Source organism: Chaetodon auriga, chromosome 24 (genome assembly GCF_051107435.1).
Source record: "Chaetodon auriga isolate fChaAug3 chromosome 24, fChaAug3.hap1, whole genome shotgun sequence".
Taxonomy (NCBI): Eukaryota; Metazoa; Chordata; class Actinopteri; order Chaetodontiformes; family Chaetodontidae; genus Chaetodon; species Chaetodon auriga.
The window spans coordinates 9433106-9452485 of record NC_135097.1 but is presented as its reverse complement, the minus strand read 5'-3'; the positions used below and the strand labels follow the sequence as shown (position 1 = coordinate 9452485).

Genomic DNA, 19380 nt, shown 5'->3' with positions numbered 1-19380 from the left:
GTGTTGGCAGGTGAAACCATGAAATTGATGCTCTGCACATGGCTATCACTTACAATGCAGCTTGGGCAGAATGTGGTGTGATTACAGGGCCCATTATGCAGTGGTCACGCCTAAGGTAAACACCACCTGTGTGACCAGGATGGCACTGTAATGCGGACGCCGCGATTGGTTACGCGTCTCATCAGGGCAGCTCATTGTTTTAATGTCTCGACGCATTTAAGGATTTTATGTTGCTAATAAAAATCATCTCTCAGCTGATGTGTTCAGACATCATCAGTAGGCTACCTTCCGCGCACCCACAGTTCTCTTTGCCTCGGATAATCTTGCAGCAACTTTTAAGCTTCTTGAAGAGTAGATCACTCCATTTGATGTTATCAGTAAATCTACTAAGCAGATTGTATGGAAGTTTAGTGGCTTTTTGCCCTTGAGCTCTCCAATCCAGGCTCATCAGCTCTAGTGTGGGAGTCAACACCGTGACAGCAGATGCATCACGCAGCCACACCCTCCTCGCTCCCCCTGAAATGCCAGTGAGCATTAGCCTTCTTGTTCTGACAGCTTTTTTTTTTTTTTCCTTCCCACCTGAGTGACCAGCTCCACTTTTTCCCATGTGTGACGGGAGCCTGTAATGCCATCACATCACTCAGTGACAGCTGACCACTCCCTAACACACACAGCGGGCTCTGATGACTTTCTGTCACATATTTCACGCGACAGATTCACACTGGTGTCTTGGCCCGAATTTGCCGAAATTGATCTTGTCATGATGCATTGGTTTCAAAGTGTGCTTTGCAGAAAAGTTGGGTTTTTGCAGGGATTTACATGTCATACGCCAGCTGAAATCACAAGTAGGATAGTTTTTTTTTTTTATTATTTATAGGAAGATAAAGGTCTTTGGAGATATATGAGAAATGCTGATATTCCCTCAAGCCACCGAATGGGCGTGTTGGTGTCAGGGCTTGATGGACAGTTAAACTAGCACGCTTATTTGCTCCAACACAAAGTAAACAAATGTGGGCTGGTTGTTAGCAGGGAATAGTGACCACACCAGCACCTACGCTGGCCGATTTTCAGAGGTTTTAAGCAGTTTAATGCGCTTATGTTTCACCTGACTAGCTAAGTTGCGGTCTAGCATGCAACAGTAGCAGTAGCAGTACAGTTTCCTGCAGTGGATGTAGAGATGCAGAGAAGGAAGCGTGAGCTAAAAAGCTAATGTGGCTTCTTGCTGTTCAATCTCTGAGGCTGTCTTGTTAAGCAGGCTGCCATGTGGCTGTCAATGACCATCTACTTATGACTGAATGGTCACGTTACTGCTTTATGCAAGTTGGAAATGAAGTGATTGTTGTGGCTACAGGTTAAAAATAACACAGAACGTGTGACTTGCGGAACAGAAATGCATGCAGGAACAGAAGAACATCATGTAGTTTAATTTGGGTCCAAAAATTGTAAAATTCTATTTGTGAGAATGCAATAAATGCTGAGTGGAATGACTTATGCATCACTCCAGACAAAATGCTTCATAATGCAAATGCAGCAGCTCATTTTGGTGGTTTTTAATCCCAGTTTGTTGGAAATGATTAATGCGGACAACAGAATTCTTGTAAAAGATAAGACACTGTGATGGTACTCTCACTATGCCCCCCCCTCATTAAAGGTTGATGAACAATATTTGATTGTCGCCCAGCCCTATTTGTTTGCTGTCATCACATGGAAAATAAAAGGTCAATCTCCTTGATTTAATAACATATAATAATAAATAACAAACTAGCTGCGCAGCGTTTACACTCTTTTAATGAAAGTAGAGTAACATGAGTCCCTCGACAGAAAAAAGAAACACTGTTTTCCCAGCTGAGAGGTGAGACAATTGCACAGGGAAGCTGTGATTACAATGTGGATAAATGGTGGTGTGAAAGGGGTGAATGTGGACATGTGGAAAGTGTTTCCCCCCACTAATAGCTGAATAAGCTCGCGTAATCTATCAGGTTCTTGTTCTGTAGTGGCTGCCCTTCTGCTAAATAACATACAAACAGGATCATCCTCGCCTTGTCATGGATGGACAAAAATATGCACCCTCCAACATATTGGAATAAACGCTCTCGGTCGCCCAACAAGCTCCTAGAAATGTTCATAAACACCTCCATTTATATAACACAAGCAGGGCTTTTATCTCAGTGTTTCCTCCAACTGCTACCCACACACACACACACTCAGGCACACATGTCTGAAGGACTCGTTGGGGTGCCAAGTGTCGAGGATATAGCACTAATTAGAGATTGGTCTCTTCAGGGGGTCTCTCCTTTAATGATCACCCTACTAATCAAAGCTCCTTTTCCATTTTCTTGTCTTTTTTTCTTTCATTGTTCACTGGTGCTCCACCACGGCAAGCCACACACCGCACTAAAACCCCTCTTTCTTTTCCTTTCTCCCCCACAATTTTCACCCATCTCTGTTCCCCTACATAATTTCAAGGTCCTTGAAAATCAAGACATATTTTAGGAGGTGCAATTAGGTTATTTCTGCTCCAGTTGCCGCTATGTTCCACAAAAATGTATTTAATTTTGTTTTTCCTGGGCTGCGCTTGTCTTTTCTCCCTCTGTTGGTCGGTCCCTCGTGGGTAGCAGGTTGGATGAGCGCCAAGTCCTTGCACCTGTCCCTCAAAGAGAGACAAACACACATGCATGCACACAGACAGAAGAACAAGCAGGCACACACACACACATACACACTCACACGGCATCCTGCATTGTCAAGGTTATAAGATAGCATAGCAGCTTCCCAGTAGGAGGGAGAGAGAAAGCGATGGAGACAGAGAGGAGACGCTGGGGAGGAGATTGAATAAGTAGGAGAAAGGAGCACAAAGAGAGCAGACAAGTGGTTGAAGGAAAAAGAGGGGTGTTGAGAAATGTAACCTGTAATGATGGTATGGGAGACGCATGAGCACCAACCAAGGGAAATGAATGAGGGAGAATGCAGAGAAAGAGGAATGGTAGCCTGCATGTCCTCCCCCATCCTTAGGCACATGCTATTCAAAGCCCCGTAATTTGTGTCATTAATTAAAAAGATGATGGGATGGAGTTAAGGGGTTTGCACTCTGCAACTCCTTGGTGGAGAGAGAGGGAATGGGGAAAAAAAAGAGGGGGGGAAATATTGCAAAAAATATTGCAGCCATTCTGCCATGAATCTCTATTAGCGGCTAATGATACCATTCTGATACCTCTCAACCATTAGTGTGAAATTGGGAAGCGTTAATTATTCAAATGAGAATCCATACAGCTGCCGCTCACATGACAGGGTCACAGTCGCCAAAGGTCCCCATTGTTAGCTGCTTGGCATGTGTCTTAAGCAGGAAGTAGATTAGAATGAGTATGCAGGGCCACCTCTCAGCTGAGGATTTTATTTGAAATTATGCATATATCTGAGCAAATACGGTACGGACTGCATTATGCGCAGGCAGTATAATTGAATTGTATAGCAAAGGGTATGGCTGAACATCAGGGTGCGTCAGACGGTGAAAGCTGAATTGTGTGCAGCAAACACTGACTGTGGTGATAATTTTATAAGCATGAAAAACACATTACTTTAGCCATACATGTAGGTTGCCTTTTCAGCTTATTAAATTTTGTACGACAGCTTGACCAATTAGTAAAAGCTGCAGAACCAGCCATGTTGCCTTTTCCAGCTTTATGTGTTTGGCAGGGTGAACCATACAGCAGCCAGACCGTTACAAGCTGCATGCACACGGTTCACTGACTTACTGTTTTGCTCCAAACCTGTTGCCAGCATTTGCCCCGTCCTGGCCAAGTAACGTATTCACCGCAAGAACACTTATCTGATTGGCTGTTTCCAAAAATGTCCAAAAAAAAAAACTGACCCAAAAGCTATAATTGAAATAAATAAAATTAGCTATTAATTTATAGGCAGAGGCTGTTTCCCGGATCTGTGTGGGCAGCAGTTTTCTGATCTAATCCTGGGATAAATCTGGATCGGGAAGTGAATGAGTAGCGTTGAGGTGCTTTAGAGCAAAGTGCTTCTCAGTGGGCATGAGATAAGAGTGCTTACACGGGGCTGCTTCCAGGTGAGCCCGCGTGCAACTGTGTGAAGCTGGTTGTTGGTGAAAAAGACCACTGCTCTATAGCAAACCTACCCTCGATAACTGATGTATAATAACAGAACGTTTGTCAAATTTTAAAACTTTTTAGATTTTGTTTTCCCCTCCTTGCCGGTGATGGCATTTCCTCCTTCTGGTTTGCCTTCGCATCCATGCAGGGGTGATTACTGCTGGTCTAGGAAAATGCGGCAGACACTTGTGATTCTCGATGAGACATCCAACTGTCCTGCCCGTTGCCAAAGCAGGATGATGAGCCATTTTTTTTAATGTCACTTCATCCATCAGAATTGGTGCAATTCATTGTCAGTTTCAAGTTCAAGCAGCACACTTCCTCTTCAAGTTCCACCCTTAAACTCTGACCCGTGTGCAGCTCCCAGTCCCATCACGAAATTGGTGTATTTTTTCCACATGTGCTCAATCCCATATCTGCTTTTTTTTTAGAGTTTAATGGCCGCTCAGTGCTCATCATCTCTTTATTCAAATAATTAGCTCACTGCCTCATTAAGTGTTTTAAAGTTGATTCCATTGAAGCACAGTGTTTTGGAGAGTGGTGTGATTACCATTAACAACATCATTAACACAATTCAGTGGAGTGTCTCCATTAATTGTATTTCTGTATACCTTCAAATGATCTCTAAATGAGCAGAACATCAGTAAAAAGCTGTTGTTTTTGGCCTCAGCCATTGTTAAAACAGATAATGTATAGTTACCCTGTGAATGCACGGTCCTTGAAGTCCAAGACAAGGCTTTGTCAAGTGTTTTGATGCAGAAATAAAGACAGCATCATTTTCATTGTGAAGAGCTCGTGAATGAGGTCCTCAGAGGCCCATTTTATGTGATATAAATGGATGTTAATGAGGTAAGAGTGACTCTGAAAGGTCCCTTATTTTTTTATTAGTATTTGCGTGCATATTTTCAATACTTTCTGTCTCTCAGATATCAGAGAGGGGGTAGAGAGAAAGACAAGGATAAGTGAGAAAAAAGGATGAGAGGATGAGAGAGCTAAGTGCTTTTTAGTGACTCAGTGACAGCCGTGACCAAAATCGTATTAAGGTCACAATGGGGGTGGTGGGGTGGAGTAAAGAAGCTTTTCAGATGAATCAATTCTCCGTCTCGTTGCTCCGCGTGTGTCCGTGACGCCGCGTTCGTGGATCTCCGAGGCTCGTGTTGCAGGTGCATCTCAGCCTTTACTGTACTTGCAGTGAAACGCGAGCGAACCTGACACGAACAAATTGTTTTGAGTGATCTGAGGGGTGACCTTGCTGCATCCAGCGGCAACTTCTGGTCAGGCGACGGGCCCACATACTGTACTGTAGCCCTGGGAGTGGTGTATTTCCTTGTCAGGGATTTCATCCGAATCCTTTACTCCCTTCTCACACCATCTCCCCCGGCGATTGCGTCGTATACCACTTCTCACATCCCCACCGCTAATGCCTTTTTCTATAGATCATTACCCTCCTCTCCCCTCGCCACTGTTAGCGAGCGCTCAATCAGAAATGCCGGCCTCCCCGTGGTCCCTGTTGTGTGGCCGCTGCTCCTGGGAGGTGAAGAGGCTTCGATCGCGGACGTTCGGCTGTTTACTTTGATTTGATCTATGGGGTCCATGTGCAGTTCCGAGTTATTGGCAAATTTGAGTTGCCAGTAATGATGATTCAGATGTTGCCTAAAGCTATTGTTGCTCAGGCTCCGTATGGACTTATCGTGTTTCAGTGACAGCTGGAGTGTTTGCTGTTGATGAGGTGCTGTGCTGTACCAGTGTACAATTTTATGATCTGACAAACACGGACGACTTGTTGAAAGCCTCTCCCCTCCCCATTATTTTTCTCTCTTTTTTTGCTCTCTCCCTCTCCTGCCGCAGCCCTGCCTCGCTCGCTGTTTTTCATTGGCACACCGCCTTGCATTAATATTGTTCTCCTCTAATAACTTTCCCATCTTTCAAACTTTACCCCGCCCGCCCCTACCCACTGACCTCCATACCTCACTCTCCGTTGCACTCTCCATTTGGAGGAGAGGACTCTTGTAAGCCCTGGTAACAGAGGTTAATCCTCTCTTATTAGAACCGGGATTACTGGAGGGGAAGGGACAGGACCAGCAAAATGCCATGACTGACATAAAAAGCTTGTCCCCAAGAGGAAGTAATACATATAGTGTGGAGAGAGTTCAGATGTAATAGCCACAGTAGTTTTTCAACAGCCTTTCAGTGTACTTGTTGAGCTGTAGAATGAAGACAGCTTTTACATTTCACTTACACCTGCAGCTATTACGCTTGATAAAACCAGTCATACGGGAAAAAGTTCATGTTTAATGAAATATATCGTCCATGGACTTGTCAGTAACCATATACTAATACACTACTCTGCACTGTACTAATCAATAGTTTTATCTAAACAGGGGATCAAATGACGATGTATAGTGTGAAAAGGATGGCTGATAGGGAATTCTGCAGCTCCACAGAGCATCTCAGAGTCTTTTAGATCATTGTTTTGGTGTTATAGCCTGCAGCGTTACAGGTTTGGTTCAGTCTCTTTCCAGTGGTAATAGGCAGATGCTTCCAGTGAAAAAGTTTAGCTAAACTTCATCCTACTTTCCCAACATAATACAACAGACAGGCAAAGTTAGGAATATTACGTAGCAGCTAAAGAGCCATCATTTCTGCTTAGACGTTTGCTAACATGTTAGCCGTACCAGCTGGTTCAGCTACCCTCAAATGGACAAAAAAAATCAGTGAGTGCATGTTTAAATATAGATTTCAGTCCAGACTAAGTCACTATCAAGGACATTCAGAATTATTTTTACTGTAGGCAGCGTCCCATAATGTACGCTATATACGCTAGCTTCATCAGTCTGTTTAGGACATAAGTGATCATCAGTTTGAGACTGCAGCACTGCGAAGTGTGAAATGCATCGATTTGCATGCGAGGCACTTTTTTTCTCCCACTTGTACCTTAAACTCAAACGCTTGCCTTCAAGCGAGCATATGCTTGAATGATTTGTTGAAAAAAAGTCATGTTCTGTACATCTGTTCTGCCATTTCGATCGCACAAGAACAAACATTTTGTACAATTTAAGACCTGATTAATCTGTCTTTTTCCCTACAGGCTCACGTGTGATGCAGTGCTTCTTTTCTCCTTCCAAAAAGCTTCTGATTGAATGTTTTGTGTGTCTACTCCACTAACCCCATGCTCTTCTTGTACTGTTGCTTCCTGTTATAAAATAAAGACTTTTTCCAAGTTATCACATCAATAATCTGTTCTTTATCTGTTCTTTCTCTCCCCTTCATGCCTAAAAATAGAAGTGGAACAAAAAGGTAACTAAATGCCAACAACTTTTGTTCATCCTCACTTTCATTGGGTATATGCTTGCTTTTTCTTTTTCTTTTCTTTTTTTTTTTTTTGGTGACGGGCTTCTAAAGCAGGTATCTGACATTTTGTGGGTCCGTGCTCATTGTATGGTTCATTGCTGAGGTTGAACATGCCATTCATGGGGAAAATTAAATTGCTCAGGGAAACAGTGTTAGAAACAGACATAATGAGCCAAATTCTGTCTTTCATTTAGTCCTGAATATTGCCCAGGACTCGTTCCTCCATTCCAGGTTCATCAACAGTTTCACAGACAGACAGCTCTTTTGACATTGCCACATACATGATAATTCTTTTTGCTAAGGTCATTACAGACTGCTCTCTAGTGAAATCCCATAACCCTTGGGATGTTTTTACTTCCTGTTATAACTGAAGATTATCCCAGCTCTGCTTTATCAGCTGCATAATATTAAAGGAGAGGGCTATACAGGGTGATCAATAGCTTGTCCAATAAGATGATTTTTGATTATAGCTCTAACATGATGATGACTATAACCTTCAGGGACTCACAAGTCAATACAGGAGACAGATCATAGCAGTCATATTCTTACCTTATCAGCAATGCATGGTGCTGCAGAGCATATGCCTGATCTTCACCTGTGCCCCGAGGAGCTTTGTGTTTGTAGTGTTTTACCTTTTTTTTACAAAAGCTGGATTAAGTCATATATGGGATTGGAATCATTAAACAAGAGTCAAGAGCTCGGTTTTAATAGCTGCGCAATAAATTTTAAGTTTCATAGTAATTAATTGATGACATCTCGCTGAAATCTGTGGCAAAGAGAATGAGCAATGAGATGACATTTTATCGAGATGACTTTGTAGGGATTGCTGTGCTGCTGCCGTAACAGTTTTTGTGAAATTCCCCATGAAAGCCATGATTGCTTTTGTATCACTACTCTAATATCTTTCATGCACTCCTCCATCTTTGTGCTTACATCCTTAAAAAACATATTTTACAGCCTCCTCAGAGCCCAGTGTGCTGTCAGTACAAAGCTTACCTACTCTGACCTTGTACCCTGGCACAACTCATCTTTTTCAACCTTAGGAACAGCCCTCTTAGCATTTAGCAGAGCAACCACTGAGATGTGTGCTGAGGCGCTGTGTCAACGGGACGCATCTCGCCACATTTTTCACCTCCAGGTAGACAACATGTTTAATCTTAAGAGATTACAAGGGAAAGAAGCCTCTGCTTTCGCTGTCTCTTTCTCTTCCTTCTCCTCGGAGCGTGCAGCTTTTACCACTCGGCGGATCTGCGGCTAGAACCTGTCAGCGCTCGTGTCAGGCTCTTGGCCCATTACTGTGGAAAGAGCCTTCACACATGCTTTGTTTTTATATGTGATGTACTGTGGGCCCAAACCTGTGGATAACGGGAAAACTGAATTCTTTATCGTTCCTTTCTGTCAGAGTTTCTTTTTCTTCTTTTACCGATTTGCAGCTTTAATGGTTTTGATGATGTTTTTTTTTGTCCTGCTCTGAATTTATAGTCATTGTAATCCTGAATTCAGACGCCATCTTTTTGGAAAGACAGAAAATTATAATTGCCTCAGTCCAAGATAATCTATAATGAACTCAAATGAGCTTTTTCAAACAGTTCCCACTATTGACCTGCTCCTGCTGTATTGGCTTGGCCTCCCTTTATCAGATTTGAGTACAAACCAGTTCACATGTAATTAGTTTACTGTGTGGGGTGTTGTAAATCTTGCCGCAGACTAAAAATGTGTGGATGAAATAATGGAAAGGCAATCATTGTATAGATGATGTGATTAGTGTATTTTTTTCTTTTGTTTTCTTTCTCCTAATGAGCTGCCTCAGCCAATAATTACAGCATCGCGATTTGTCAAAATCTTTTAACTTTGGAGTTATGTGTTAAATACTATTTATTAAGAGCTGGCACCGGGGTGTTTTAATGAAAGAAAAGTATGAAACGTTTTTTCTCTGGTGCATTTATATTTAATTTATTAGATACGTGCAGAGAAGCCATTCTGTGAAGGTTACAAATTGAAATGGTAACATGTGTAAGTGCATGTGGGTGAGTCGGTTCATCATCTTCTGACTTGATTCTGCTTTACATTAAATCAGAAGAGATGACCCTCACTGAATGTATTCACCCCCCCTATAAGATCTGCTAGTTCAGTGACATTGTAAAATAGTTGCCTAAGGGCTCAGAGATGTACTAAAGTAGTGTTTTGTTTTTTAAAACATAAACTGCAATGAGTAATTGAATCCAAAATAGCACTTATTGAATTGGAGACAGTTTCAGATAATGAAAACGGTGGTTGTGTTTGTACATTGGATATTTCCTTTTTCATTTTAATTTGCAAGCCTTTTATAATCCAAAACTCATTGGAGTATTCCAATCACATTACTAATTACATTCTTTGTCATCTTTTGTAGTCTGCTCATGCCATCACTGATGAAGAGTTTGTGGTTCAGTATCTTGGTCCTTCGCAGTGGAGTAAATAGAGCTGCAGATCTGAACTGGTGTCCTTCCATCCAGTTGCTTTTGTATTTATTGATGTGTAATACCTGCCAATGTAACTCTGTACTTGTCTTTCCCCTATTTTGGCTCCTCAGTATTCCTGTGCCCAGGGCTTCTGCGCAGGGTGTACCAGAGCGAGCACCTCTTTGAATCGGACCACCAGTCGGGAGCCTGGTGCAAAGACCCTCTCCAAGCCTCTGATAAGATTTACTACATGCCCTGGACACCCTATCGCACTGACACATTGACTGAATATTCTTCCAAAGAAGACTTCATCGCCGGAAGGCCGACAACGACCTACAAACTTCCACACCGCGTTGACGGAACGGGCTTTGTGGTCTACGATGGCGCGCTCTTCTTCAACAAGGAGCGCACACGCAACATAGTCAAGTTCGACCTGCGGACTCGTATCAAGAGCGGCGAGGCCATCATCGCCAACGCCAACTACCATGACACCTCTCCATACCGCTGGGGAGGGAAATCAGACATTGACTTGGCTGTTGATGAAAATGGTCTTTGGGTGATTTATGCTACTGAGCAGAACAATGGGCGGATTGTCATCAGCCAGCTCAATCCCTATACGTTACGTGTCGAAGGGACCTGGGACACAGCGTATGACAAGCGCTCAGCATCCAACGCCTTCATGATCTGTGGAATCCTCTATGTGGTGAAGTCAGTCTATGAGGACGATGATAACGAGGCAACGGGAAACAAGATTGACTACATCTACAACACAGAGCTAAGTAAAGATGGGTTTCTAGACATCCCTTTCCCCAACTCCTATCAGTACATTGCTGCAGTGGATTACAATCCCAGGGACAATCTGCTGTACGTTTGGAACAATTACCACGTTGTGAAGTACTCTCTGGACTTTGGAGCTTTGGACAACAGGCTTGGTAAGACCAGCTTATTCTATTCTCATAACATTCAAACATGATCCATGTTTTAATGCTGTTTCCAGTGCTTGGGTCATTGTAGATCAGTGTGTGTGAGTGTGTGAGACCATCCTAAACTTTTGGTTCAAAGGAAGATCTTCAAAGAAAAATACTGATTGTACCAGATAGTCATGAAAATATGAATGACTTTCATGGTTCCAAGAGGATAATTCGTAATAATTTTGGTGATCCACTGACCTTTCTTCATCATCAGATCTACTCACACCCTTAGAGCAAATTACATTTTTGGCTTTCTTACTTGAAAGGACCAATGATATTCTCAGCATGTTGTCTGTTCCACCCCCCACGTTTGTATGGTGGGATGTGAAGAACAGCTTGGCATGGCAAACATTTTCACTTTAAGTCTTTTTTTCTTTTTTTTTTTTTCACTTGGTCAAGTAGAAAGGCATGATATGGAAGACAACCATATAAGATATCGCACCTCAGGACAGTGTGGGCTGGTGATAATGCCTTTATGGAATTCTGCTCAATGTGTTATATCTGTTTTTTTAATTAGCCTCCGAAAATGGAAGTGAAATTAATTTAAACACCCATATAGATACTGTACATTGGTAGAAATAATGAGTAGCATAAAGCTGCAGCAGAAATGATTCACAAAAACGCAGCAAGCAGCATTGTTAGCTTTCATGTATGTCTATGTCTACGACACACTGGGTGTTTAACACTGTAAATTCCTCACATTGTGTTTAAGCCACAAGCGAAATCCTTCACCCACTCTAGCCGTTGCCTTTGCCCATAAACAAGCCATAGCTCAGATTAAACTTCCCCAAACTCTTTTGAAAAGTCTAATTTATCCGCTCCATTGTTCTTTTTCTAAATTGGTGCTTGTTGGGAAGCATGAAACAGAAAAAAGAAGCTGTTTTGACACACCGAGGTAATTCTTTGCTCTATCTCATCACCGGCTCTAGTCAGAAATGTCACAAGTTATTTGACTGTGAAGTCTTTACCTCTGCTTTCTCCTCTGGAGCTTTCTCTACCTGCCACTTTTCTCAGCTGGCTGCTACTTTACTGCTACTAAGTCCTGCTTCAACACACCGTGTAATATATTCTCTCATTCACTGGCCATGCTTACAGTGTTTGGTTTTGATAATACACAGTTAGCCATAATATAATTTGTTGTAGTTAATGAAAATGAAATGGTGTTTTTATGTGCTTTCTGCATTCAATGATTATCGGTTTTGAACAGTGATACACAACGATAGCAGCATGTACTTGATTGTACACACACACACACACACATTCACATGCAAATGAAAATTCTTAGTACTAGACTTCCTGGTGAGATGTTGACGTGTGTGTGTTTGGCTGCTGTTGTGCAGAATAGGCTGCCCTCCAAAGAGGCTGCGGCATGAATATAGATAATAAAATGTTGCATTAAGTGGATGGATGGAGTCAAAGACCAGATATAAATGTCAGATAAACAGACTGATAAGAAATGAAAGAGTGATTGAATGGACTGCGCAGTGATAAACCATTTCATTTGATCAACTCCCAAATACAGAGGATGCAGGCTTGTTCTGGCGAGAGCAAGTATTTTTAGCCGTGCGTATTTTCCACACAATTGTCTCGCGAAGAGCCTCATTTTGATTGACAATAGTTAGCACAAAATTGTTTAAATCAACGTCAGTGCAGACCGCCACACTCAAATGAGTCTGTATTTACAGCGGAATTATATCGTTGGAACCACAGAGATGCTACTCCAGTGACTATGTGCATCGATCAAATGGCTTAATGTGATTGAGTAAAACTGGAAATAGAGGTCACTGAAACTCACAACAACAATGGCTGCTGTGACACACAACCAATGACATGGATTTGCAGCCTTTGCCGTCATTATGCAGAGCGAAAAAGCCAATTTAGTACTTTCCTTTTGTTGCACACATGAGCTTTTGAAATTTAATCCAGTGTCATGGTCACTGTGCCTGTTAACACTTCCAGAAAGGTGTAATTCTGTGATCGCTCTAACACAAGCTCATTTCCACTTGTGCTTCCACCACCACGAGCATGCATGACCTGCCATACCAATGGAGCATGGTACATGGGCAACAGAGCAGGAGAGACATGGCCAGGCCCACAGCTGGGGCCTGGTACCGTATGCTGAACCACATGGGCCATGGCACAGCGCATACTACAGGGCAGTAGGCAGGGGCAGAGTAATGATGTCTGGAACTGCACAAAAAACAGTATTTGGAACTATCATATTGGGTCTAACTGGTAATGATTTTGATGCTTTTTGATCTCTGTCAGCAAAGGATCTTTTAGTATTCCTTCAGTCCTTTGGTAGAAAGCAGATGGGAGTTGTTTTTTTTTTACCTCACCCAAAAAAAAAGTGAAGAACATTTTATGATATTCATGAAAGGAAACATCTTTTTCCTGCATTTTGATTACTCCACACAATAATCCTGTGGTAATCTGTGCAGTTGCAGAGGTCTCTTCATCAGACAGAGCAATATTTTTGCCCAAACAGGCTGTTTTCAAGGACAGATGATCTGTGCCCGAGAGTGCTTCCATGACAACTCCATTGATAATTAAATTCACTGAATTGGTGATAAAAAATGTGCTGCATAGACTGCTATTAGCAAGCAGATATAAAAGCTCTCTTACCATTAATCCCCTTTACATGATCACATTTGATGCAGAATATGCAAGGACAACTGGGAAATAAATTGCTCTGTGATCTTCTCTTTAAAACATAAAATAAAAGATAGCAAAGTTGACACAAAGCAGTGCATACGACATGCGCACTCATCGCATAACTGGAAAAACAAGAGCATAAAGAAAATGTTTGAAAAATGTGGCTTTTGGCCTATTAGGAAATTAAATTTTTGCATTTATAAAGGCCATCATGACCTCTCTGGAGGTTGCTGATCTTTGGACAGTTATGGAAATTCATTGTCTCCCAACTGTCCATGACCCAGTTCTCTAGAACCACCGCTTCCATCACTGTGCGGTTCAGCTCAACCATCCCCTCCACTGAGGACAAATTGTAGTGGGTTGTTAGCAGCATGCAGAGGCTCACAAACAGCTTGGAGTGGAAAAGGTGCGTGCAGTCAGTGTCAAGATAACACATACTATAACAGCTACTGACCAGGCAATCACCCTTGGAAAAATGCTATGTTCAATCACAACCAGTGCATCCCATCATCTGAACAATTTCGTACTGCTTTGCAAAACATGCCTCCATTCTCTTAACCGCTTGTCCTGTTCAGTGTCACGGCTCAGCAAGCCATCTGAGACGAGCTTAAACCAGAGACTGGTGTATGTCTTGGTGCTCATTTCCAGTTGACTCCAAAATGATAGTGTTATTAACTATATTTAAACCAAATAAGCGTGTTTTGCTTGCATTGAGTTGGACTAGCTTGGCTGAAGACATTAGTCCGGGCCTCACCTTTGCCAGAATAACCTCTGAGCTGCCTGCCACAGTGAGCATGAGACACTGTCTGCATTGACTCCACAGGACTGCAAAGACGAGGGCAGCCACACGAGAGCATTTGCCTCAGTCTCACACACCTGCTGCTGGAGCACTTAATGCTGTCATAAGATAAAATTCATGCTGCGTATGCTATAGTATACTTGTGTTAACTTGCAGTTTTTCAAATTAAGCGCATGTTATTGTACTCTATAGATTTCTTATGGGCTTAGCATTGATGGGCTTGATGTTTTTGTACAGAAATGCTCTTTCAGATTTTCACTGATTTCTATCATTCAAATTAACATATTCAGATCCGAGTGTGATCTGAGGGCTGTGTGTTGAGGACTGTTTACAGAATACAGCAATCAGTGTCTATTAGTCTGTTGATACTTAATTATCTGCGGGGTGTTTCCTTCGCCGCACATTTCAGTGAGACAACCTCTGATTTCTGAGTGTGCCGCTTTAGGAGTGATTTTTTTTTTTTTTTTTGTTGTTGGCTGTTGATTGGTGCATTGGATGTGGCACAGTTGGTGTCATAGATACATTCGCTGTTTGGCAGACCTGTAATTTTGCCACATGTTGCCATCTGGCCGGGGCACGGTGCCAGCCCTGCTAGCCTGGAGGGAGCTCGCAGACGTGGTGCGCCGACCTTGATGCCGAAACAGCCGACGTTTTGGACGCTCGGGCCCGTCTTGGCTCTGTTTGGAAGTGCCTGACACATGCTAAATTGATTAAGACTGTCTAAGCGGTAAATGCAAGCTGGCAGAGTTTGGTGGAGATAATCTGAGTGTGACTCAGTGTGCTCTTAAAGGCACAAGCTGTTGTCCTTTGGGTTCCATTGCTTACGCACTAGTCATCCAGGACCTATCATTGGTTTTGATTGATATGCTTTGGCGTGCTATTATATGGATTCAAGTGACACCCTGCAGTTGTCATATGTCATCATAGTACCTTTTCCTTCATGATTGCAAAGCTTTAAGGAATATCTTGCTTAGTAATTCAAACTAAACGCTGTTATTCCACAAAAAACAGTCTTTTGCATGGTGCATGAATCCCTTTTGATGTCGAGGCTTAGAAATGTAGGCTACATGCCTATTTGCAGGCTATGCACTCATCACACGCCTGGTGCACCTCTTGCAGAGGGCAATTTTCTTCTAGGGAAAGTGTAAGGTTTAGGATTATAGTTTAGAATGATTTTTCTAACACATGTACACACATGCGCACACAGGCACATGCACACATGCACAGGATTCTTGCAAACCCTTTAATGCTGCAACACAATGGGGCTCTGTTAGTAATGCAGCTTTAGATTTTTTAGCATGGAAACAGGGAGCGCTTTGTTGGTGCTTCAGAGCCTTTTTTTTATGTTTCAGGGCCACATTCCCTCATGTCAGAATCATTTGTACTATATTGCTAAATATAATCATTGTTACCCTATTAGTGCGCTATTTCTGGCGTTGAATTGGAATTAACCCTTTGTAAATTTGAACATGCAAGCTCATGTTTCAGAATGTTCAGGACATGGCATGTTCATTCGCTCTGTGCGATAGCCCATTATATATCACATGATTTTGTCTGCCATCTCTTCTTCTGACTGGCCATCCATCACGGGCCTTGGCGGTTCTACCTTGATCCAGAAATCATACACAGATCACCTGTGTAGTGAGAAGGGTGGCAGGCAATCCCTCAGTTAAGGTCAACACCAAATCCATCTCTCCTGTCATGTACAGAAATGGGGAAAAAACTTTCAGTAAAAATCAAACACTTTTGTGTAATGGGAAGCTTGTGAGTGAATGGGGGTTAGTGGGCACATACAGGTGAATTTGTCCCCACTTCTGTTCATGTCCAAGTATTTTTCCATCTCTTTTCAGTGTGTAGAGCCAAAACCATTTGGGCTACCCCACAGTTTTCCACTTGATGAATATCACACAGACAGTTATGCGAGATGTGTATAACTGGACTTATACTGCAGTGTGAAGAGTCTTCTCTTCACACTGCACTTTCTCTGCTCTAATCCTGATGTGTGTTTGTGTGTGTGTGTGTGTGTGTGTGTGTGTGTGTGTGTGTGTGTGTGTGGCGACTGATTTCTCTAGAGCCCCCAAAAATTGCCGCATTAGATTTAACAGGCATGGTGACACACAAGCTCGAAGTGATTTATTTTGGCCAATCAGCCAGTAAATCTGATTGGAGGCCTCTGAAGCATCTTTAGCTCTCTTTATCACCAGTGTCAGAGTTCCTCCACTCAGCTTTGCCCTGTTCATTTGGCCCATTCTGCTGTTGGTTGACAGTCTTTTGAAAAGCCTTACTTGAGGTTTTTTTTTTGCGTGTGTTTTGCTTTTATTTTGGCTTTTGGAACGTGCCGTCCCTCTCAGTCAGTCTGACATCCCCTCTGCTCATGTGCTCACACTCTTCTTTCCTCCTTTTGATTCTCCTGGTATGTTTGACGATGTTTGGCCTCAGCAGTAGCCCGAGAGACTTGAGTTTTGGCTCTAAGAATGAAAACGTAATCCAGCATTCCTCTGTTTAGCTTCAGAAAAGATGTTGCTTAATGTGGTTGTGTTTGAGCTTTTGATGCACACCATTACAGCACTGTATCGCACAGTATTTAAAATAAACAGATAAAAATCTAATTAATGAATCACAATTGCAGATGAGCTAATGTGTATTCTAATGTGTAATGTGTACATTCAGCAAAAAACAACACTATTTTTGTTCCTTTGCATGTATTTTCTGCACATCTGCGTCGTGGATTCATACCTACAGTACTTCAGTGTAGTGCATATGCAAGCAGGCTGTCATTTAACTCAAACACTGTGAGTGTCTCTCCGGGCCTGTGTCTATGTGTGCATATATATCAGCCCGGCGCATACGCTTCTCCCAGCGCTGTGTGACCTCCATAGATGCCCTTTCAAGTCCCGGCAAGAGAGCTTCGGAATGAGAAATTAATTGCCAAACAATGCATAGCTCCCATCCATTATGGTTCTCATCATGTCAGATGATATCGAAGCATTACCGGATGTCTGGCTGCATAATTTACCGCACCCCTCCACCAACACCACCATCCTTCCACTCCCTTCATCCCAGTTGCACTCACTGATGGATTTGTGGGCCTGCCACAAAAGGCTCCATTAAACAACAGGACTTTTATCGTCATTTTATTTTCCCACCATTCTCTTCAGCTAACGAGGACACATGTCGCGTTTTGGTGGGAGCGTATGACATAAACATCGGGGAATTGATAAGCGCAGGAGCTCAGTGAATCAAGCTATTGTGAAGAGGGTACTGATTTTTTGTGAGATGGCTTGAAATAGAAGATGTTACCTCTTTCTGTGGATGGATGTAAATATTTCTCATCATAGATAAAATTTGACATCATGACTCGGGAATTAATGCTCAATTAGCTGATGGCTGAGAATTAAGAAACCAATTTGGTTAAGCTGGTAAAGGCTCAATTAATTTTTTTCTTTTTTTCTCTCTGCTTTTATTCTGCGGGGTCGGGGTCACATTAGGACACATCTTTTACTGTCAATCTCGAAGTTCTTACATTACTGCGTTGGTCAGCTATGATGGAACCCCTCTTCCCTACCTCCCATTAAAGCGTAACAAAAGCTTAATTTTGGCAGTTAGTATTGACAATGACATTTTGTGACACTGTTAATTATGAGCTGCTTGACGGATGATTTGGTCCATTTCTAGATCAAGAGAGGCTTACAATTCGTCATTCATCAGGAATTGATATTGTCTGTTCCAGAGGCTCTTGTATCTTTCGGAAAAAGTCCCATAGTTTGGAAAATACTCTCAGTTGCCTTCTTGTCAAGGGTTACAGCCAGCAGACAGTTAGCTTAGCTTAGCACAAGGACTGTGAATAAGGTATGTGAATAAGCTCACCTGGTTCTATCCAGAGGTAACAAGGCTAGCACTCCTTAAATAATGAGTTATATTTCATGTAATGCATACAAAAATCAAAGTGTAAGATGTCAATGTTATGCTATGTGCTAGAATATTTCCTGGCAGGGAGTAGTGACTTCCTGAAGTTTCTGATGATGGTTTAGCAACTTCATGGTGACGGCATGTTGAAGAAACTAGCTAGCCTACCTACATTAAGGTTACAAACCCATAGTGCAACACTCAGGAGCATCAACATTCACAGTGTAGTTTGTTCAAATAGTTTCATTTTCTTCAAGTTCCATTTACTTTGAGTGAAGTTCGGAAATCAGACCTAACTTTAAAAGAAGTAGACTAAGCTACAAAGTTGCAGTAACATCCTCAGACCAAACAGCCACATGAAACAAGTATATGGTTGTAAGGTACTTCTAAGAGATCCACTAATAGCCATTTTCATGGATTTGGACTTCAAGTACGCTTCACTCTAAAAATACATGTCCCAGCACGCAGAAATCCCATTTTACAGGCTTTAAACAGGTTAGCAGAGAGTTAATGACATCACACAAAGACTGCCCAATATCTTCTCCAGTCTGTGCAAGTGCCTGCTGAAGATGTAACCATGCATAAATGCTCAAATACTAAAATTAGGAGGTAATTGGGTTCAGCGTGAGGTTGGAAGAGTCACTTTACCATCCGACGCTCATTTCGTTTTTAGCTCCGAAAGCCCTTTCCACCTCTTTTGATCTTGAGTCTGCAGAAGTTTCTCCGAGCCGACGAGCCCGCTCTCGGTGCGGAAATGGCAAGTCATATAAACCGGATTCATTTCATAATAGCATAGCAGGTTTTTCTCCTGGAGCAAAGTCGAGTGGGCTTATCTAATTGTGGAAGCCACGAGCCCTGGGATACAGAGAGAGAGAGGCTAATTAGTTAGAAATCCACGCTTTGAAATGAAACACAAAGCTTTGTGTGCGGTGGAAACAGACGTGCGTTTGGTGAGGGGCGTTTTTGTGCAACAGAAGCTGAGCGTAAAGGATGAGTGGGGTTGGTGTCTCAGTGAGAAGAAGCTGGAGAGCAGGCAGAAGTTCGCTCCTGTCTTTTATGAATGAAAAGGTTGCCAGTTTGGGTGTCTTAACCCCTAAGAATCATGAATATATCATAGCTGGCTGTGTTAGTATTATTCATTT

At 42.4% G+C, this 19380-nt stretch overlaps 1 protein-coding gene across 7 annotated transcripts in view; it reads left to right on the top strand.

The window, feature by feature from the left end:
• The window catches only part of LOC143316988 (adhesion G protein-coupled receptor L3), a 201521-nt gene that overhangs the window by 112905 nt on the left and 69236 nt on the right, over window positions 1-19380 (top strand). For all 7 annotated transcript variants that reach the window (XM_076724885.1, XM_076724884.1, XM_076724887.1 and 4 more), the window contains exons 6-7: window positions 7398-7412; window positions 10039-10839. In XM_076724885.1, coding sequence (XP_076581000.1) covers window positions 7398-7412; window positions 10039-10839 — 816 coding nt within the window. The remainder of the gene's footprint in view (window positions 1-7397; window positions 7413-10038; window positions 10840-19380) is intronic.